The sequence below is a fragment of the Peromyscus leucopus genome, chromosome 19 (assembly GCF_004664715.2).
Source record: "Peromyscus leucopus breed LL Stock chromosome 19, UCI_PerLeu_2.1, whole genome shotgun sequence".
Classification (NCBI taxonomy): domain Eukaryota; kingdom Metazoa; phylum Chordata; class Mammalia; order Rodentia; family Cricetidae; genus Peromyscus; species Peromyscus leucopus.
The window spans coordinates 46,145,793-46,169,284 of record NC_051079.1 but is presented as its reverse complement, the minus strand read 5'-3'; the positions used below and the strand labels follow the sequence as shown (position 1 = coordinate 46,169,284).

The 23,492-nt window shown below is 43.9% G+C and overlaps 1 protein-coding gene across 1 annotated transcript; it reads right to left on the bottom strand.

The window, feature by feature from the left end:
- Positions 1-304: 304 nt before the first annotated feature.
- Positions 305-21,296, bottom strand: Isoc1 (isochorismatase domain containing 1). The gene is made up of 5 exons (XM_028893702.2): positions 20,978-21,296; positions 10,857-10,976; positions 10,550-10,753; positions 8,623-8,739; positions 305-3,017 (listed from the first exon to the last, which is right to left on the bottom strand). The coding sequence occupies exons 1-5, from the start codon at positions 21,287-21,289 to the stop codon at positions 2,871-2,873; spliced, it is 900 nt and encodes a 299-aa protein (XP_028749535.1). The 5' UTR covers positions 21,290-21,296; the 3' UTR covers positions 305-2,870.
- Positions 21,297-23,492: the final 2,196 nt, after the last annotated feature.

The window sequence follows — 23,492 nt, the reverse complement described above, 5'->3', positions numbered from 1 at the left end:
CCCACACCCTGTGTCTCTATAAATCTGCAGTTACAGAACCAAAATGAACTTCTGAGTGGGATCTTTATCGTTCTCCCCGGCTATAAAGTCATGCTTGCCCAAATATCAATTTTGAAAGAGTGAAAGTAATCCACTTTAAGAAGAGAAATATGATATTTCAATGGACATAACAGAGTATTCAGTTTCCTGGCTAGAATAAGTTACCAGCTTAATTTTAGATTAAGTTTGCACAGATGTTGAGCATTTCCATAAGGAACCTCTTGCTGCTCCCAGGCCCCTTGAGATTCAATACACCAGACTCATCTTACTTACATCCTTAAGTTCTTTATTTATGTCAATGAAAAGGATTCAGCATCCTACAGAGTCATGGACACTTCCATTCCAAAAGTTAATGTATTACAATCAGTTCAGTTTTCCTATAATCATAAATGTAAAAGCCTTGCCACCTTGGCATGATTCACAAAACAGAAAAGGCAGAGTTCACAATTAATCTGAGTCTCCATGTATTTCCAATCCTGGACCTGATACAATTCAATTAATTAAATTCACATTTCCTAGCTGATATCTGTGTGATGAGAACAGTCTTTGAGGATACCCATGTCTTTATCCCTGGAGCCTGGAACCTTGCTACATGGCCAAAGGGTGTTAAGGCTGCAGGTGGAATAAGGTTGCTAGTTAGAGACCTTAAATCACATGAGATCTTAGGCCAGGCAGAAGAAGGAAGAAAAGTCAGACAGGACCTAAGGACTGAGAAGATGGCAGTAATGGGACAAAACAAACAAATAAAACAAAACAAAACAAAAAAGCCTAAAAACAAAACCAAAAAGTCATGAGTGGGTTCTAGAAAGCATGGAGCTGTTAGATATGGATCACCGCCTTTTTTGGGCTCCAGAAAAGATCACAGCTTTGCAATGCAAGCTTTGATCTCAGCACAGTGAGCCTCAGACCTTCCAGAATTGAGAAGAAAACAGTCTGTTGTTTTCAGACATGGGGACTGTGGCATTTTGTTAGGGCAGCCTCAGGACACTAATCCAGGGTCACATGGTTGGCTTCAGCCGTGAGACGGGTTCACTGGCATGGTGTTTCACTGAGATGGAAGAGGTGTGTGTGTCCAAGGGAAGGAAACCATTCTAAATTAAATCCTTGTGTCACTGGTGGCAATGCCTTTTTTTTTATTTAAATGAAAAAAAAAAAAAGCTAGAATCAGTATTTTAACAAGCTCTCTCCGGATAATAAAAGTATGAAATGCACTAGATTACATTTATTAGAAATTACTGTAAAATGTAGATAACTATATGATGCTTCTTTGTGGACTCATTTTCTAGAGCAGTGGTTCTCAACCTTCTTAAGGCTGCAACCCTTTGGGTCCTCATGTTGGGGTGACCCTCAACCATAAAATTACTTTTGTTGCTATTTCATAACTGTAATTTTGTTACTGTTATGAATCATAATGTAAATATCTGATATGCAAGATATCTGATAAGTGAACCCTGTGAAAGGCTCATTTGACCCCCAAAGGGGTGGCAACCCACACGCTGAGAGCCATTATTCTAAAGCAAACATCTGAGCACACCAAGAACACTAGGCTGCGGTGTCTTACCAAGGCTCAAAGAACAAAACGCATTTCTATAGCTCCAACAAGGAGGCCCTGTAACAACTCCATCAGTCTGAGACTGCAAAGGATTCTCCTCCTTTGAAAGTTCCCATGACTTTTAAGATTATAAATATTAAATCTGTTACCTATGAAAAGTCATTAGAATTCCTTAACTAGTACTCATGGAGCCATGGGGGGGAAAAAAAAACAATTTCACCCAGGTAATACATTTCCTTTAATTTAATACAAAGAGAGTAATGTTCCACAAATCACAACACTCTTTAAAAAGATTTTTAAGCACTAATAAGTATTAAATGAAAAATAAACTCATGGATGGGTTGACAATGACCACAGTATTACCCCTACCGAGTCACTGTTGATGACGTCAGCAATAACAATGTTTGAACAGCAGAGAGAGAAAATGCAAAGGGCAATATGGGCATTTTAAAACTACATTTTACAGTGTTTACTTCTCCACTAACACTTGTGTATACCAAAAGATTCACTCCAAAAGACTGTAAAGGCATTATGTTAGGGTAACACTGTCAGTCACCCAGCACAGCAAATCACTCCCATCTTTTGACAAAATTAAAACAACGAGGATGTAAAACATTCAGTGGAAAAACACGAGCGCTGACCACTAGCCAGAGGAAGAAAATCCACAAAGATGGTACCAGGAATAAGCAAAGCAGGACAATCGAGACAGATACAACAATATATAAGGTAATTTGCTCTGGTTAAAAAAACGTACCTCACTCAGTCAGCAATTCCACACTGTGACAGAAGCAGGTGACAATACAGAGCCCTGTGTGTCAATTCCCACCCAGCAATCGTTCACCAGTCAGCCTGTGAAGGGAAAACACTGGGTCTACACTGACATTACAACGGATGTTTCACGACAATAGAAAACTCAAATCATTATGGTAGATGTTTTTTTGATTTTTTTTTTTTTTCTGTAAAGTGCACAATTTAAGAAAACTTCACCAGAGGGTGCACTTTGGAAAGATACGGTTGGCGTATATGGTGTAGACAAAACAGGCACCTCCATTGTAATTTGTCTTAATAAATAAAAGCCCATTAAGAGACAAAGAAGATAAGCAGCACCTGAAGCCTTGACATCGTAACTAAATGCTTGTACCCAATGGTCTAGCCAGGTAAGAGTTACTAAGAGCTGCAAAGAAGGAGCTGCTATTGACTTAACATTTTAGTTTTAGTAGAGACAAGAGCTTGTCTGGCTTGCGGTCCCGTCGTCGAGGATCCCAATCCTTCAAGTATTCTATACTTTGGAGAGCAGACCAGACTCTGGGGCACTCGCCTTAATCAGGTTCTGAATTTCCTTGAATTTCGGATGGTCTTTGTCAGCCACCAGCTGTAGCAGAACAGCCTCGCTGGTGGTTACGATGATCCCAGTTCGAGCAAGGCGCTAGAAAATAGAAACAGCAAGAAGTGAACAAGAAAATGGAGATTATTTAAAAACAACAGAAGTGGGCCAGGACGATAATTAGGCCTCATCTATAACAATGGTTCTCAGCCATAGCAATAAATTCAGTGATAGAGAAAGGTTTCAGAAACAGATGTATCACAACCCCATCATGGGTATTTCTCCACATTAATAATGGTTTAGAAATAAATAAAGGGAGACGGGGAGCCGGTGTTAAGATCTGTAGGTGCTAGATTACCAGGCTAATCATGTAAAACATGAACAAAGAGAGAGGACAGCAGTGTAAGTCATATCCCCATCTGAGCCAGTCAATTTCTGTCAACTTGACACTCAAGCTGAGGTCTTCTGGGAAGAAGAAAACTTAATTAAGAAAGTTGCTTCCATCAGACTGGTCTCCAGGCAAGCCTGCAGGCCATTTTCTTGATTAAAAGATTGATATTAGAGTGCTGTGGGATAATGCTTTTGTACACTGGTTTAATAAAACACTGACTGGCCAGTAGCCAGGCAGGAAGTATAGGCTGGGCCAGAGATGAGGAGAATTCTGGGAAGAGGAAGGGCTGAGTCAGGAGTTGCCAGCCAGACACAGAGGAAGCAAGATGACAAGGCAGAACTGAGAAAAGGTACCAAGCCACATGTCTAAACATAAATAGGAATTATGGGTTAATTTAAGTGTAAGAGCTTGTCAGTAATAAGCCTGAGCTAATGGCCAAGCAGTTATAATTAATATAAGCTTCTGAGTGATTATTTTGTAAGTGGGCCACGGAACTGTGGGGGTTTGGCAAGACCAGAGTAATATTCCAGCTACAATTGGTAGAAGTGAAGGGCCTCATGTAAAGTTTGAGAATCTGCCCTAGGGAATAATGGAACCACCACCTCTTCTGCTATTACAAACTTTTTAGAATGATTAAACAAGGTTATAAAATCGGTAACTATGTAAAGCTCCACAACAGGACTGTTCTCAAGAATGCAGGTGAGTGGGAGATGTCCGGCTCCACGAGAGACTCCCACAGCAGAGGTTCACTCTCTGTAGTACTCAGTAGTCACAAACTCCAGGGTAAAGGGCAAATGGCTGTCCCAAGAAGCATCTGCTATAGGAACCTTGGAAGAGGGCAGGGCTTTTTCTTGTGCTGTATGGACCCAAGTCTTGTCTATCTACACTAATAATCTTTGGTGGTGCTGGAAGCTGGGTCACACTGGGGTGTACAGTGCTACTTACCTCAAGACTGAGGGCTGAAAAATAACCAAGCAAAGAACCCAAGTGAGAAGGAAGATGTGGTACAGAAAATGCAAAGCTTTTAAAACAGGCTTCTAGGTGTGTGCATAGAGCTTGCCCTCCTCAATCTGAGAGGAAGCTGAGCAGACAATAGCAACAGCTTCAGGTGCTCCTGCCCACATCCTGATCATGCTTAGTCTCAGCCCACTTTCTCTCCAGAGGTAAAATGGGGCATTAGGCTATGGAAGACTCCTCCTTACACCTGCAGTCAGCCCAACTGGGTCAACGATAAAGGAAGATTCCTTGGTGCACACATCATATCCAAGCAACCCACTTCATATCCAAGCAACACCAAAAGCCAGAGGGGCATCAAGTTCAAGAGAAGAGTTACTCCATCCATTCTGCAATTCTTCTGAGGTCAGACAAAATCAGGCAGGTGTATGGGGGTACAGCCATTTATTATGTGCTTATGAACAATTATTTACTTCAAGGTGACACTGCTCAAAAGATGGCCAGTACATACCAGGAAACATCCAGTGAATAAAGTCCAGGCCACGGGCCTTTCGTGTACTAACCATACATCTTGCAGGTGAAATAAATTTAACAGGCAATATGAATAAGGATGATCTGAAGTAGTTCTGCTCTGAGGGAGTACAGAAGAAAAGGAGCTGGCCATGCTGCTGCTAACTTCTAGTTAACATAACACGAAAGCATTTCTCCAAAAACTTTAGAGACAAATTGCATGATCCCTATAGCAAGATAGAACAGAGAGGAGCAGCCTACAAACTGGAAGGCATTGCACACCATCACCTGACCTCACCTCACCTGCAGACACTGCACACCACCACCTCACCTCACCTGCAGACACTGCACACCACCACCTCACCTCACCTGCAGACACTGCACACCACCACCTCACCTCACCTGCAGACACTGCACATCATCACCTGACCTCACCTGCAGACACTGCACACCATCACCTCACCTGCAGACACTGCACACCATCATCTCACCTCATGTGCAGACACTGCACACCACCACCTCACCTCACCTGCAGACACTGCACACCATCACCTGATGTCACCTGCAAACACTGCACACCATCACCTGACCTCACCTGCAGACACTGCACATCATCATCAGACCTCACCTGCAGGCACTGTACATCATCACCTGACCTCACCTGCAGACATTGCACATCTTCACCTGACCTCACCTGCAGACACTGCACATCTTCACCTGACCTCACCTGCAGACACTGCACATCATCACCTGACCTCACCTGCAGACACTGCACACCATCACCTCACCTGCAGACACTGCACACCACCACCTCATCTCACCTGCAGAAACTGCACATCATCACCTGACCTCACCTGCAGGCACTGCACATCACTCTGACCCACCGCAACACTGCACATCATCACTACCTCACCTGCAGACACTGCACACCATCACCTCACCTCACCTGCAGACACTGCACATCATCACCTCACCTCACACTGCAGACACTGCACACCATCACCTCACCTCACCTGCAGACACTGCACACCATCACCTGACCTCACCTGCAGACACTGCACACCATCACCTCACCTGCAGACACTGCACACCACCACCTCATCTCACCTGCAGAAGCTGCACATCATCACCTGACCTCACCTGCAGGCACTGCACATCATCATCTGACCTCACCTGCAGACACTGCACATCAACACCTCACCTGCAGACACTGCACATCATCACCTCACCTGCAGACACTGCACATCATCACCTGACCTCACCTGCAGACATTGCACACCATCACCTCACCTCACCTGCAGACACTGCACACCATCACTGACCTCACCTGCAGACACTGCACACCATCACCTCACCTCACCTGCAGACACTGCACACCATCACCTCACCTGCTGTAGTCACTTTCCCACTTTCGACCTTGATGTTTTAACCCAAGCAGACTCTTCTGTGTTCATGCTGAAGATCAGGCTCTTTCTGTCCCTTTTTAGAACATCTCAGGGCTCACAGATTCAACTAAGCAGGACTCATGGTGGCTCACAGAGACTGAAACACAACCACAGAGCCTGCTGGGGTCCTCACTAGGCCCTCTGCATACATGTTGTGGTTGTTTAGCTTGGGGCTTTCATTGGTCCTAACAGTGGGAATGGGGGTGTCTCTGATTCTTTTGCCTTTTTCTCTTGGGGACCCTTTTCTTCCTAATGGGTTGCCTCATCCAGTCTTGACATGAGTGCTTGCGCCTAGTCTTACTGTAACTTGTTACGCTGCATTCAGTTGATAGCCCTGAAGGCCTTCCTCTTTTCTGAAAGAAAATGGAAAGAATGGAGGGAGGGGAAACTCTGGTCGGGATATAATGTATGAGAGAAGAAAAAATAAAATAAAATTTGTATGAATGTAGAAGGAAGGTCCTGACCTATCTTCCCAGCAAACAAGGTTTTATTTTGTTTGCATGGCTTTTGGCCATTTGGTTCCTTTGAAATACTTCAAAGTCTGAGCATTACCATGGCAATGAAGTTTCCATGTAAAGGTACATGAAGACAGTTGCTGGCTGAGAGGAGACTGACCTGACTGGAGCTGTAAAGCCTCAGGTTTAGGAGGAAGCTTGAAGAGTGGATCAGAATGAGCTCAAGGCTTTAGAAGAGCTTACAGATCGTTGCTGGTGCCGTGAAAAGCAGCATCATTTATTACAAGTTAGAAAAACCAACATTTTCAATGAGCATGGGGCTGTTTAACCAAAGAAACTTCTACCTATCGGACAACGGTTTCACGCTCCTCACCCCAAGGCTCTGGGGTCTTTGAGGAAAAAGGGATGGAAAGACTGTAAGAGTGGGAAGTAGTGAATAGCAGCAGGAAGCAGCATTTTCGAGGCACAGCAGGGCAAATGCACATTTGAACTCAGCGATTTTAATAGCACACGCAAGACCCGTGTATTCCCAAAACAGACAAAAATCCCAGCCCTGAGAGGGGAGGTGGACACATCACTCCACAACTAGCTGAGGAGCCACTGGCATTGACGGTTACCAGGAGAAAGGTGAGTCGGTTTCTTAAGAATATGAGGCCTGACAGGCTAACCAACCACACGGCAGGGCTGGACTCAAACCCAAGACCACTTGAGCGACACAAACTGGACTTGAGACGGGAAAGGACTTAAAAGAAGAATAAGTATAAATACTGCAATAAATAAACAGCAAACTTCTACCTGTAATCACAACAGGTACTCATTACGGGAAAGCCAAGAAAGGAGGCTGCACGGCTGTTACTACCTATGGCCTGCTTCCCGTGGCCTTTCCTCTTCCATCCATTCCTTCTGCACACTTGAGGGCACTCTAGGCTACAGAGCTGGCACAGTCCCAGCAAGGAACAATGCACAAGCCAGTCTGTACCCAGAGTACTGGATGATCTCGCAACCACAAACCCTCCGGCATTTCATTACAATTGCTTTGAGTTTTTATTTATTATTAATGTGTGTGTGTGCGCGCGTGCGTGCGTGCATGCATGTGTGTGCCCTCTCCTGTGTTAGGTGTGCCTGTGGAGGTCAGAGGATACCATTCAGCAGCCACTTCTCCCCTTTCACTGTGGGATTCGGGAACTGAACTCAGGTCACCAGCCTTCTTCAGCAAGTCCTTCACCCTCTGAGTCACCTTGCAAGCCCCGGTATTTGTCATTCCTAACAGAAATAAGTAGCTTAACGATTCAGAAATTGAACCCACATGTACATCCCAAATTATTGGTGAATTAGAATTAAGTATGAGAGGGAGGACCCCCCCCCACACACACACACACACATCTTCTGTAGTAAAACTTCCCCAGGATTACCTGCTAGTCTCAACAGTCCTGGAATAGAAGGGACTTAGTTCAGATGATTATGAGGCACCACTGCAAAGAATGGCTGAGTCCGTGACTCGGTCTGACAGCTCAAAGCTCCAGTGTCAGCCGGGACGCAGCACGTGGGTCCTGTCTACAGTCACCTACACTAGGCTGACTCACGCTTACATCCATTCTGCCAGAGTTCGGGGCTACATATTGCGTGCGTTGAATCTCTGTGAACTGTTTTTACTGTGCAGTTCTGTAAAATTCAGTCCCGGCTACTTGAGGAATGTCTAGTCCATGTTGAACACCACAGTGAAGTGACCACAAAGCTATCAAGGGATTCTTGGCATCTCTAGAAATCTAATCCCAAGAAAAAAATGTGAAATAGAAAAGCAAGTACAATGGTTTCTCGGAAAAGAAATGGTCCTGATATGCTGAGAGCAAGCTTAAGTTTAAGAGGCAAAGTTTTAGGGACTGTTAAATACTCAAGACTCCTAATTTTTCAGAAAACTCAATGAACAACTTATTTTTAAGTAAAACGAGTACCTCAAGAGCAAACATCCTGTCCATCATGCTTCTTGAGGAGGTGGCATCCGCAACGATGTGAACTTCAATGCCTCGGCCAACCAGCTCCAGGGCAGTTTGCTGGATACATACGTGTGTCTTGCAGGAAAGCAAAGCATCACATGTAAGAATGCAGGACACTGTTGGTGCTTTATATGTGTTCAAAAAGGATGAAAGAGGCCATTGTAACATTTAACAGCACTGTTCTGGCTCTCCTGAGCTAGGTGAGCTCCAACACACGTCAGCATTTCTACAGACCATGAACTGGCTTTCAGCAATGTTTCTCAGGGTCACATTGAACACACTCTCAGGATTCTGTGCGATTTCTAATGACTTTCATCTAAGCCCTAGGAGCGGCCTTGAGAAAGCTCACTATTATCACTCAGCTGTGGGGCCGCTGGCAATTGGGCTTATGTCTACATTCGCATCGGGTACATAACTCAAAAGAATGAGGCCACAGTACCGAGAAAGCACTGGGGAAATGGAGTCACACAGAAGTAAAGACAGGAGAAGGTAAATAATATATAATGCAGGCCCAAAACCATGAAAACATTTTACAAATATACATTAGGGCAGAACAGAAAGGACTGAAAAATCAAATGACCCTTTTCCCATTTAGTTTAGGCTCCAGCTAGCCAGGTAGTTTTGAGCATAAATCAGCAGTATCTAGCTTCGGTTTACTTCATTTGAAAAAACTAGGATTTCCCAAGTGTCCATTGCCAACAACTATCCTGTACAGACCCGGTCTTCACAGGCATTGACTTTTAGCACTGCTTTAGCAGAGGACACAAGGCAAAAACTCCCTCTCACAGTAACTACATCACATAACCAACGAGAGTTATGTTTGTAATGTTGCCACAATGTTGACTGTCTTTTCCATGACAAGACAGCTTTGATGAGCAACCAGCCACGACTTCCTTTAGATAGTACTGGAGCAGTCCACTGCTCAGAAAAGATTCCCATTGTGCATGAGAGTTAAGAATGATGAATAAAAATATGTGCAGAAGCTACTGCATTTGTAGTACATGTTTGCACGAACAAGCTTCCTCTCCACTGTCACGACTGAACTAAACATATAAAAAAATACTTAATGGGCATCTAAATTTAAGATTATATTTTTCTGCTTTGAAAAATCTATTACGATAAAACCTTATTATCAAAATATAACCATGTTAAATTACTGCTATTTTGTTGCATTAATAATTTTGTTGGTAAATTTTAAAATTTCAGTATACTAGTTGTTTAAAAGTTAGAAATGAGCTGAGTATGGAGGCATAGCCCTGTAATTTCTGCACTTAGGAGGTAGATGCAGGAGGATTGCTACAAGTTCGATGCTAGCTTAGGTTATATTGTGCATTCTGTACTACACAGCAAGGTGTTATCTCAAAAAAATAAATAAAATAAAATGTAATAAATCAGCTGAAATTGGAACTAGGAATCCATGAGTATGTTTTCTTTCATAAGAGCATGTACACAAGCCTGTTTAAAGGATGATGAACTATAACCTTGGGGGTGGGGTGAGGTAGGGTACAGTAGAAAATGTGCCCCCAGTGAAGTCCAGTAATACACAAGTAAAAATAATGCCTGTGGGGAAAATGTCTTCCAAAGCAGGAAGCAGGTGGTTTTCAAGACAGCTGAAGACCATTGGCCCAGATTCAAATGCTGCCTGATGTCACTAATATCGTTATACTTTACTTTCTCATCTGTGATCCTGGGAGACAAAGGATACATAGTTCACAGGGCTGGTGTGAGCACTCGCAGTAGCAACAGCCATAAGGCATTTATTTAACTCAGTGCCATGAGGGTGGAGGACATGTAACAAGTGCTGGCCATTTCCCCTCAGTGCCACTTACCTACTAGCATCCTATAAACAAGACCACACATGCCCCAAACCCAAGAGGGTACTTACTTCTACTCCAAATAATACAACACTCCGGACACCAGGAATCTCGGCTAAGGCTGCTTCAACTTCAGGTAACACCATAGAGAACTTGGTCTTCGGAAGAACCAGTTTCACACCTGTTAGGTCGATTTCTTGCACCGTGCTGCCAAGGCCTTTGGGGTACTGTTCTGTTATGATAACCGGAATTCCTAATATCCGAGCTCCTTGCAACTGAAAAAAAAAAGGGTACCATACAAAAGTGCAAAAAATGTGTTGAGTATGAACGCATGTTGTGTCTCAGCAAATTGGAACAGACAAAAACACCCAAGCGTACCAGTCTCTGTCCCACACTAATAATGTCTCCAAAGTACTTGATGGCTGGTCGGAACCTCTCCTGCATGTCACAGCAGAAAAACACAGTGCTCGGAGGTGTGAGATTTCCCAGGGTCGTAAGCTGAGGGAAAAAGGAGACAAGAATGATCTGGCATTTGTATTACAATGACATTTAACTCCAGTGGAGGTCAGTGCAAGAAGAAAAATGTTCCTATTTTCTGTCTCAGTAAGCAAACTTAACAGATCCGATACTACAGGAATTACCAAGAAAAAATAAAAAGGCATTACCCACAAAGACATTCTCCAAACTGCATTTGGTAGGGAAGGGGAAATTAAAGCAAATACTAACAATATCTAAATGTTTAAATGACTTTTTAATATATTCAGAGAAAAAGGATTTTAGTCAATTAAAAATATGTACATGTTTCAAAGAATTTCTTCCATCTAAGGAGAAATAGTTACCATATAATGTTAATTCTGACAACAGCACACCTGAATAGGATTTCAATAATATAAAAATAATAAAGAAAAAGAAAATATCAAAAAGTTAGCAGGTAGTTTTATACATACATACACACACACACACACACACATACATACATATAGAGAGCTTGAGTATTATCTTTCTTATACTCTTTATTTTTGAGTGTATTTAAAAGCATTTGCTGAATGTTATTGTTCAAATCAGAAAATAAATATGTACAATAGTAAAATACAAATCTGGTAGTGGTATGACAGGCACAGAAATTAAATTTTAAACTACTTCATGTAAAGAAAGTAACAATAAAAAAACCAGTCTGTATTTGGAGACTATGAAACACAAAACTAACAAGTAGAAAACGCACCAATTCACAGCAAACACACAATCACTGCTCTCGAGATAAAAAGACCAAGCTGCCACTTGCAAGGGAACTTCTGGAGGGCAGTAAAGGACACAAGGGAACGGCCCTGGGCTGGGAAAGGAATACACCGGAGGGTGAATTCCTAAACATTACCACAAGTGGGGAAATTAATGAGCTAAGGGGAAAACTGGGAACCAAATTTCCAACCTTCCCATCTGCTGCAGGAATCCAACTCCAACAGGCAGGGCCCAGTGATGGAGCCACTAACTAAAATTCACACTGAATACAGGACTTCAACTTCACGGAGACTGAAAAGCCCAATTACTTTCTACCTTTGCAAATTAAAGAAAGCTCTGCAGAGGATGTGTTCCTCCTGAAGAAACCGATGTCATTACTTCCTAGTCACCCACTAAAACCCCTCCACTTATCCTGTTTTGCATCCCCTAAAGCCACCCACAGATATCAATTATTAAGAATTCCCTGGAGAAGTCTGTGTCCTGATTGCATGGTGCAGCAGCTCAGCTCTAGACTCGGCCTTTACCATCCCTGCATGCAGTGGACTCTAGAGGAAACAATTCCTACGTGGATTAAAGGAGCCTCTGAAATCAATCTATTATGCCCAAAGCTGTGGCTACTCTAACCGCTCTGTGATGGCTTCTGCCCGTGTTCAGGCTGGAGACTCTAGTACTTGCATCTCCCGCTGAGGCTACAGCGTGCACACTCTTCACACGGGCAATCCAGAAGATTACACTAGGCAGTGAGAGCCACCGTCAGTTAACCCTATGGAGAGACTCTACCTTTACCAATAAAGCATTATTATTAAAATAAATGCTCAAGTGCTTTGGCTGTTTTCTCACTCTGTTTTTCAATGATACCTTTTACCTGTACATTTGTTTGCTTTAACGTTTATTTGTTCAATGTGTGTGTGTCTGTGTATGTGCAAGCTCCAGGATTTACACCAGGAAATCAGGTAACAACTCGGAGACTCTTCTCTCCTACCGCCACCTGGCTTCTGGGGTTAGACCTAGGGGGCCTCTGGGGTTAGACCTCAGGTCATCAGGCTTGGTGACACGTGCAGTTATCAGCTGAGCAAAGTGCCTGCCGATTGCCTGTACTTCAGTCATCTCCAAAGCAGTGAATGTGACCTCTACACAGAAGCCAGGAAGACCATTTTTTTTGTGTGTATTTAGGATATTATTTTTAAAAAGCAATCACTACAAATGACTCATGCATTTTAAAATCCCAGTAGACATTAAATCTTAGTTCACTATGCTCAAAATGATGGTTTCTCTTTCATAAATTTAAGCAAGAAGTAGTATCACAGTGCCACTGTGTTAAGGTGTATGATACAAAACAATTTATTTACCAGTGGCCTCTCTGAAATTACACTAACACAACTCAGCCAAGCTTGCCGTTCCACTAGCCAGCAAGTTTGCACGGGACACCTCTGGCACGTACGTAAGTATGCCAACAGTCAAGCCCTGACATGCTCACTCACCGTTCACATATACTCACTGTTCGTATATACTCATTGTTCACAGACACTCCCAGTTCACACATGCTCCCAGTTCACACATGCTCCCAGTTCACACATACTCACTGTTCACACACATACTCACTGTTCACACACATACTCACAGTTAAAACATACTCACAGTTCACACACTCACTGTTCACACATACTCACTGTTCACACACATACTCAGAGTTCACACAAGTTCACACACTCACTGTTCACACATACTCACTGTTCACACACACTCACTGTTCACACACATACTCACAGTTAACACATACTCACAGTTCACATACTCACAGTTCACACATACTCACTGTTCACACACATACTCACAGTTCACACTCCCAGTTCACACATACTCACTGTTCACACACATACTCACAGTTAACACATACTCACAGTTCACATACTCACAGTTCACACATACTCACTGTTTACACACATACTCAGAGTTCACACAAGTTCACACACTCACTATTCACACATACTCACTGTTCACATACATACTCACAGTTCACATACTCACTGTTCACACACACTCAACAGTTCACACACATACTCAGGGCTCCAGCTTTCCCATACCAACGTAGTCTACATAGTCTGACACTGTGGGTCCCGCAGAAGACTGGTAGTCTGCATTCTAAATTCACAAAAAAATTAGAGAGATACAAACAATCAGAAATAGAGTGCTGGAGGCAGACAAATTAGCAGTGTCAAGAACGGACAGAGGAGATGGAAAAAGAGATCCAAAATACAAGGAAAGCAGGCCAAGCTCAGGTCCACTTGGCATCTGGTGAGGTAGTAACACACTGTTCTAAATTAGGAAAATGTCATTCTAGTATTAAGAATATGTCAAAAAAAAAAAAAAAAAAGGATACGTCAAAAAATACACTATTTTAGAGGGACCACAGATAAAAATGGTCAAAATATATCAAGTTATTTTGTTAAATTATTTGTCAAAATATTAAGCTATATTTGAATAAATACTTACCTAGCCAGAAATCTAAATATATGTTCTGAGGTCAGAAGAAAAACGGCCCTACAGCCATCTCCACCCCACAGAGCTCTTTTCAGCAAGCAAAGGACGTTGCTACAGTGAATAGTGACATGTTTTATTGTAAAGATGGGGTTTCTGAGTCTTCCCGGTACCCTTGCATGTGGCTGCATCTGGCAAACATCTTCCTGGGGTAGAGTGTGGAGGCAGGAGAGTAACTCCTTGACACACAAACGAGCTAGAAGATCCTCACTCGTGTACTCAATGATGCCACACCAAGCGTTTGAGTACTTGACACAAGAATGGCCTTCATGGGTTCTCGCAGTCCTACAATCTCAGTCTACCCCTAGGGAAAACTGAGACCCCCCCCCCCCCCCCCCAAACATCTGACTGGGGCTTTTCAATACTGTCAAAGCCATTCATAGCAATTAAATCAAGGAAAGTGTCATAGCACAGAGGAAACGGAGTAGGCAAGGCAAGTGGATTTAACTGCATCCTGGACTAGATCTTGGATAAGGTCAGCCTGAAACTCAAAACAGAAAAAAGACAAGAAGGAAAGGCCAGTAAAAACCAGTGTGCAGGGGCTGGAGAGATGACTTACTGGTTAAAAGCCCAGGTTTAGTTCCCAGCTCACAACTGCCTGTAACTCAAGATCCAGGTGATCTGACACCTCTTCTGAACTCCAAAGGCACCTGCACTCACAAGCATATACCCACTGTGATGGCTGATCTTGGTTGTCAACTTGACCACATCTGGAGCAAACTACAATCCAGAAATGGAGGGCGCACCTCTGATTTGCATCTTGAGGCGAGAAGATGCACCTTTAGTTTAGGCCACACCTTCTGCTGGAAGCCTATATAAGGACAAGGGAAAAAGAAGGGTTTCTTTCTTCTTTGCCTGTTTGCCCTCGCTTTGCCGGCACATCCATTCCTTCACTGCCACTGGAGCCTACTTCTCTGGGATTCCAACATCTACAGAAGACCAGCTGAGACACCTAGCCTAATGGGACTGAGCAACTACTAGATTCTTGGACTTTCCATTCAGGGTTAGCCATTGTTGGATTAATTGGACCACAGCTTGTAAGTTATTCCAACAAATTTCCTTTATATATTGAGAGAGATTCATTCCATAAGTTCTGTGACTCTAGAGATGCACATGTATACTGAAAAATTTTAAAATAATAAAGGCAATTTAAAAGGATCCACCGTGCTATTCCACTGGTTGTGACAAATGAACCACAAGAAAGTACAATATGAACAACAGAGGAATGAGTTGGGCAGAGGAAGACACAAAGTCTGTACTATCTAAGCAACTGCAGCATCAATCTAACTCTTCTAAAATGCAAGCCTTATTTAAAATAAAAACAATGACTTCCCTGGGACATGGTAGCTGAAGATAAGGTGTGACTGTAGAAATAACCTCCAGATCCACGAAGCCAGAAAAAGAACAAAAATAAAAACAAAACTCAAGAAATTCTAACCATGTTATCCACCTAATCCTGTCTCCTCCCTATCCCGAAATGCACAGAGTCCAACAAGATGCTGTTACAATTCAATTCAATTCTAATTCAGGAATTCCCTACCCTAAGTCAAAAAAATTTTAATTAAAACTAAATTGTAGGTACCAAAAACTATAGCCAATGGCCCCAAATATACATTTTACAACTACAAGATGACCAATGTTGCCATGGTGCAAGCAGGGCTGACCAATTATCTTCAGAAGCAAAAATGTAGCACTTGCCAATCAGTGCAGATGCAAAAGCCAAATCACCTATAACTACACATGAACGTACACATATCAACGACTTCCTCAAACAAGAGTTTGAGAGACAGAATTTAGGTGGAAAATCTTTGTCCACTTCCTTTAGACCTACCACAACGTGGCAGATTTCTCACCTACAGACTTTTCACAGAAAAGTTGGATACTACCCTGGCCATGTACTCTGATCATTTTACAAAATGGCCACAAGCCACTCAAGAACACAAACAATGGGTGGCCTAGCTTAATGACACATACCAGTTCCTGGAATGGAAGTAAGATATGGTGTCACACTGTTGAACAGTGTCCCCCACCCTCTGTAAAGTCATACCTGAAATTCCTAACCCCAGTACCTTAGAGAATGACCTTCCATAAAGCTGGAGTACTACAGATAACTTAAGATAAAGTCACCCACTGAAGTAAGGTGGGTAAGTAACTAGAGATGGCTGGTGTCTGTATGCAAAGGAGATGCTTATACAGAGAGATGGACAGACAGACACACATACAAGAAGGCCTTGGCCATGAAAGCAGAGACTGGAGTGATGCTATCTATAAGATGCAGTCTTCTACAAACCGGAGGTAGAGAAAGTCATGAAAAGACTCTTCCTCAGAAGGAACCATCCCTGCCCACACCCTTGGGCTGTAGCCTCAAGAAATACAAGCCCCTCGGTTAGCAGTGCTTATGGCAGCCCCTGTGCTACAGGGAGGAATCTGTACATGCTTAGGGATGGGAAACGTTTTCAGTGGGGTGATTTTTCTTTTAAACCCGATAACCTATTATAGTCACGAGATAAACACGATCTACTTGAGTAAGAGTCTGAAGGGGATCTAGGTTATCAGCACTGAAGTCCTGTTTCCAATCCAACTGCACGGCTTTGGTAAAGAAGCCAGTATCAACCCATTTCAAACAGAGGCTTCCCCACCCCACCCCACCCCACCCACACAGCCTTCAAGGATTGATTCCAGGCACAGTCTAGGTCTGTGGATTAAACTCTGAGTTCAAATCTCAGTTTCACTATGTTCAGTTACATAAATATAGGTAAATCATTAACATCTTCCAATATAATTTCCTTATCTTTAACACCGCTAAGAAAAACAGCATTTTTCTTCAGCTGTGGTGATATCCTTCAAAACAAACATTTGAGTCAGCACAGGCCGGGCAGCTCTCTAATGAGGTTAAAGATGATTTACCACTCAGTTCTCTCTAGAAACATCACTGTACTAATTCAGTGTGCAGAATTAAGAAACTCATTCATAAAGCGCATTTCCAGACACCACCAAAAGGCTCATCATCGCATGATTTATTTTTGGCAAAACAGATTCTGAGTCTGTTCATTTAGTTGGCAAGGGAATATTTCACTTTTGCTTTTAGAACATATGTACCTACTCCAGGCATTGATGTCCCTGGTATACTATTACACCCGCAACTTATAATGAAGTCTGAGCTCTCTGACTCCCCAAGGAAGGCCAGCTGTGCCTACCCACTGAGAGGCAGGACCTGAGGGATCTCTTGAGACTGTGCCTCAAACTGGGATGAAAGCGAAACTGGGCTGAGCCAAGAGCACACTGACATTTAAATCTACATTAAGATTCCCCTTGCTTGACTAACCAAATGTTAAAAAAAAAAAAAAATAGAAAGAAAAGAAATCAAATGCAGGTCACATGCAGCTCCCACTCTCAAATGCAGTTTATTTATAGGTAGCAGCTAATTTACACACAAGGAACAAAAAGATACAATGTTTGGGTATTACCTGGCAATACTGCAAGTCTGGAAGTGGCCCATAATCCTCATGACCACATATCCCATAACCTCCTCTGTCTATCAAACCAACAGGCTGGAGGCAACACCCCGAATTCAGGATCTAGGCATCTCTTCTCAATGTCCCCCTAAAGCACACTGTACCTCAGATACACCCTGCAGTCTCCTCACTCGGTCTGAGTGTGAAGTTATCCATGCTGTTTTCCTGCTATGTCCCAACAGGATAAAGCAAAGGTCCAACAATCCTGATCTCTACCTTCCAACCAGAAGCCACCAGCAGCCCATAGTTCTTTCCTCCTCTTTCTATATCTGCATTTTTCTTCTTTCTGATCACAAACTTGACTGTCTCTTCTAGTAAAATGCCTGTGCTCCACTCACATAACAAAACAAAACAAAACAAAAAAAAAATCTTACCAGAACATGAAAGCTGGACCGAAATCCTCTCCTAATTAACCACCCCAGGCACACGTCACAATAACCTGCCTAGGGGAAGCTCGTATCTACTGTTCTCAAAAGCTGCCAAAGCCCTTCCCTCCTGTCTGGCCGGCATCCCCCTGCCAGCACCCATTTCTTCCTGTCCTCTGCTTGGGCTCTTCCTGCCCTGGACAAAGTATGAGACTGTCCCAGCTTTACATGGGTCTCCAGCATTCCACGTCTCTATCATGCAGACTTGGACAACACCTTTTGGAAAAGTACAAGCGAGAATCGTCATCAAAAGACCTAAACTTCTACCCCAGGATGCCTTCATTTACATTCTGTCTCCTACTTGTCAGACTCTGGGCACACAAACCATGAATGAAACATGAGCCATGCCTTCAGCTACCTGAGCTGTCAAGCAGACATTTAGTCACTCTGACAGGGTATTTTTTAAAAGGCGTCCCTAAAAAGTGACCACACCAGTACTGACAATAGAGGTAGGTCTTCAAGATCATCAGTTCCCAAAGAACTGCTGCCAACCGCAGGGGCAATGTGGCACAACCACCTACCCTTCCCCAAGGTCATTGCCCACACAAAGGACTGCACACAGAACTAGCAGTCCCTGCTCCTGAGTCCAAGAGGCCTACCACCTGCATCACTCCTACCTCCCCCAGAAGCCTCCTTGAGTCTGCCCAAGTGACAGGTGTTCCCTGGAAAACAGCAGGGAGCAGCATCCAGAGAAATGGACAGACAGACAGAAGCTCAAGTCTGGCTTGCTCTCCAGACTGCTCAACGTTCCCATCAACCACGAAAAGAAAACAGCCAAGCTATGGCAGATATCCAGACGTTTGATGAGGATTTGTTCATGCTTTGCTAGCTCGGCCATGATGAGCATATAATCCAGGACAATTTGCTGACCTTCCTACCTTGCTATGCTCTGCTCCTCAGAGAAATGAACGTCATTACTACCTCCAGCAAGAACTTGAATCCAGGCTTGTATCCACCATGCCATGCACTCAAAGATGCCACTTCAGTGTGGAATGAACTCTTCGGGACATAAAACACCCATAGTCAATAGGGTTATACAGATATGTTCCAGAAAATATAGCAGCAATGAAAAGAAGTATCTTTTCTGAAAATACATCCCCACACATAAATACACATGTGTACATGGATATCATGTCACATACTATGTAAGCAATTCTTTCAGATTATCTATAACTGCTGGGAGAGGCACACAATGGAAGGAAGGTATCACAATTACTAAAGTGAGAATATGAAAGTATTTGTAAGTACTTCAAAATATAGACACATATGTATGATAAGCTTAAGAATTCTTAGTTTTTAGTGAGAAAAACATACTATTTGTTAGTGGCTAGAAAAAAATACTGCTATTGTTATAATGATTGTTTTAAACATCATTCCAAAAAAATCAGTTATACATAAGTTATTCCAAAAGCCTGAGTGACCTGAATTATGTATTGCCTTTTCAGGATGAATGTCTGTCTCTCTCTCTGTCCTTGTCTCTGTCTCTTTCTCTGTTTCTCTCTCTCTCTCTCTCTCTCTCACAAACACACACAATTGATTTTCAGACCCTTTAATCTAAAAGTTGAATCACGTCTTGAAATTTTCAAAACATAAAAATTCCTACTGTAGCACACAGAAAAGCAAAAGCATACGTAAAAATTGGAAGCCTAGTTTAGTTCAGCAGTCACAGGTAGGCGCCCGCCCCCCTCAATAGCAGGAAATGGTTGACAAAGAAGTCTGTTTCTTCAATATAGCTCCAGACCCACTTGGTATTTTGATTCTGGCCTTATAATGGAGTTGTCAAAAGTGCATCCAACATATTGGATGTTTGGCAGCGGTAATCTAAACGGATGGCAGACAGCCGTCATCTAGAACTCTTAAAGAGATAAAAATGGAGAATCTTAGACATTAAAGAACGCAGCTCTCCATCTGGGCAGCAGGACAGATCACTCCACCCACTCCAGCTCTGGCAGTTAGCCCATGAACTCTGTCCTCTGAACACATGAACTTTCATCATGTTAAAGCACTCCCTTTGGAGCCATAGGTGTGGGGGGAGGGGCAGCACCATCCAGCCTGTTTCTGACTACAGACGATAAGAAACGAAAATCAGGGATATGGCTCTCAAAATGGCACTTGGATATGAAAATTCCTTCTAACCTCCAATGCCACATTTCAGTTCATCTTCCAGCGAAAAGACTTAGCAATTCTACACGTAGAGAAAAAAACAAAAACAAAAACAAAAACAAAAACTATGGATGGTGTGGTACCTTAGTTACCTCCTTTCCTCTCAAAAGCAGACATTCGTCAGAGAGTCCTCTGATCTTAGGACAAGAGGTTGTCCCGTATTGCAAGACGGCTTTTAGCGATACAGAAATTAATAAACTCTAATCCTTAGGTATAACTTCCTCAGCCTAGGATTCACAAGCTAGCGTTACGCTGGCTATTGAAGAGGCTCCTGCAGTTCCCTTCCTATGGAGGCGATCCGGTTGTCACCAAAATGACAAGGAAAGGAGGAGGAGAGCCGCGGCAAAGTTTGCATTTCTGCAACTGGTTACCACAACTCCCGGAACAAGCCCTAAAGCTAACACCTCGCCGCCACCGCCACCACCACCACCACGATCTGCACCAACCCGTGAAAATAGGAGCAGCGGCGGCGGCCGCACGACAACGCAGGAGGCTGCAGCACGAAGCCCGGGGGAGCTGGGGACCACACACGTGGGGGCGTGAGCGGCTCGGCGGGGACCCAGCCGGGACCAGCTCGGCCGGCGGGCGGGCAGGCGGGCAGGCGGGCGGGGGCGGGACCCACCTGGATCTGCAGCGGCACCAGGCGCAGCTTGCAGCGCTCGCTCACCGCGAAGCCCTTGGGCAGGTCCACGTACTGGCCCCACTCCTCGGCGAAGAGCTGCACCACGAATTTGCGGTGCATGTCGAGCTGGTCGCCATACAGGCTCAGGAACTTCTGGATGAGCACGTCGTAGCCGGCGCCGTGGGGCACCGAGGCGGGCCGCGCGAACACCGAGAAGCAGAAGAGCACCGGCACGCCGCCCGACGGCGGCGGCGGCCCCGCGCCCACCCCGCCGCCAGCCAGCGCGGCCACCGAGGGCTCCGCCGCCGCCATGTTCCCCGCGCGTGCGCGCCGCCTCCGCGCGCGCCAGGCCGAGGGGCGGGCCCTGGACGCCGGAGACCCCGCCCGCGCCGCCCCCGGGGGTTGCTCCTGCAGCCGCCGCCGCCGCCGCCGCCGCCGCCGCCGCCGCTGCTGCTGCTGCTGCTGCTGCCACCGTGGTCACCTGTGGCGTGCAGCGCGCAGGGGACTGCAGCTAGGGGTGGCCCCGGTACAGCCAGGAGTGCAGTCGCAAGGCCTCCGCCGAGGACCAGACCGGGCTGCAAAGGACCGCCTTCCGACCTGCGGTCGGGAGCAGGTCCTTCTGGTTCTCCAGCTAGTTTTCTGAGAAGGCTTGGAATTGGGAAGGCAAAGAGCAAAATCGGAACTCACTGAAAAGGAAGGTTTCCCTAGGTCAGGAGGTAGAAATCATCACCTTCACAATAATGAGCCTGTTGGGCACCGCAAGTCGCCTTCAATCACAAGCCTGAGAGCAGGATCCTTGACCTCAGATCCTAGGGATGAAGGGCTGGTGAATAGAAGCATAAAATTAGACTTGAGGTCGTAATCCTTATAAGATAATGTTGAATTTATTTTTTAAGACAAGATTTCTCGGCTACAACTGTTGATTTGGAACTGTTGGTTCGGTTTCTTCGGGAAACTTAGGGGCATTTATATAAAAAAAAAGTACATAAAGTGCATTTATAAAATATATAAGATGGGTTTTTTGTTTGTTTTCGTTTGCTTTTCTTCTTCTTTTCCCCCTCCTAAGGAAATCAGTTTTCATATCCATTTGTGCCGAAGCTAGCTTTTGGCAGCCTAAGGTAGTAATCCAGTCTCCGTAACAATAGTGTACCAAATAACATAAATAACACCATATCTGCTGGGTACAATCACCTTGAGTGAGGTGCAGCAGTGGTCAGCTGTACCTTACTATGGTAGAAAATGAATGCCCATTTCACTGATACATTATTCCCAGTAACCTATCGTTAGACTAGTAACTAAGTCAGCTTAAATAAACGTCATTGGAAGGGGCCAGTGAACAGGGACCACTACATGGGCATTCAAGTGACACACAGCATAGGATCATCCTAACGGAGAAAACCATTAGTATGGAAATGCTCACACTGATCTCAGATAGACTTGGGGGACGTAGCTGATTAAAAGTTAAGCACTTTATCAGAATTCAAATTCTGAGCCACTCAAGGAATTAGATTATACGGCATTGATTAATACATTAATATACTTCTGAAATAACTCCCTCAGTGAATTAATGCACTAACTACTTGATTCTTGCTTTTCCTATTAATCAACAACACTTCACGCACGGATTGCTGTTTTCTTTGGAGCCGTAATCTCCACTCTGTCTCTTAGATACCATGCTCTTCATATTTCCCCCCTCGGACCTAGTTTTAGGCTCTTTTCCTATGTTCCTCTTACTGCTTGAAAACACTAACCCAGTGGTCCTTACCCTTCCTCATGCTGCGACCCTTAATACAGTTCCTCATGTTGTGATGACCCCCCCCAGCCATAAAATTATTTTCATTGATACTTCATAACTGTAATTTTGCCACTGTTATGAATCGTAAAGTAAATATCTGATATGCGGCCCCATGGGGTTGAGACATACAGGTTGAGAACCACTGCTCTAACTATTTAAATACACAAAGGCTTACCTGTCTTCTTCAGACCCCAGCCTTTAAATACCACCCATACCCCTTCAACTTAAAACTGATATCATGCATTCCCCCAGGCCTGAATTCCAACTCATGGAAAAGTATCTATTAACCATCTTGAATGGGAACTGAGTAGATATCTCACATCGAACATGACGGGCAGAACTCTTAATTTTACCGCTTCTTAAATGTTTGCCTTCCCCTGTTACAGCTAAACAAACCGCGATTCCATTGTATTCACAGAGTTCAATCACAGGTTATCATTTAATGTTGTCCTATTTCTCCCCACTTTCTCTCCCCTCTCTACTCGGTCAGTGAAACCTGATGCCCCACATCCCAAGACTTTGTATTCATATTAATGCTACTGGCTGAGACCAAACCACCATCATCATTCTTTTCTGACTATAACTCATCGCTACGAGTGGTGACATTATTTGACTTGTGTGGCCCTATTTATGTCAGTTACCACATTTCATTTGTTTGCATGCAACACTGATCAAACTCCTCTAGTACACAGAAATAGACCTCAAGAAATGCAGACGAAA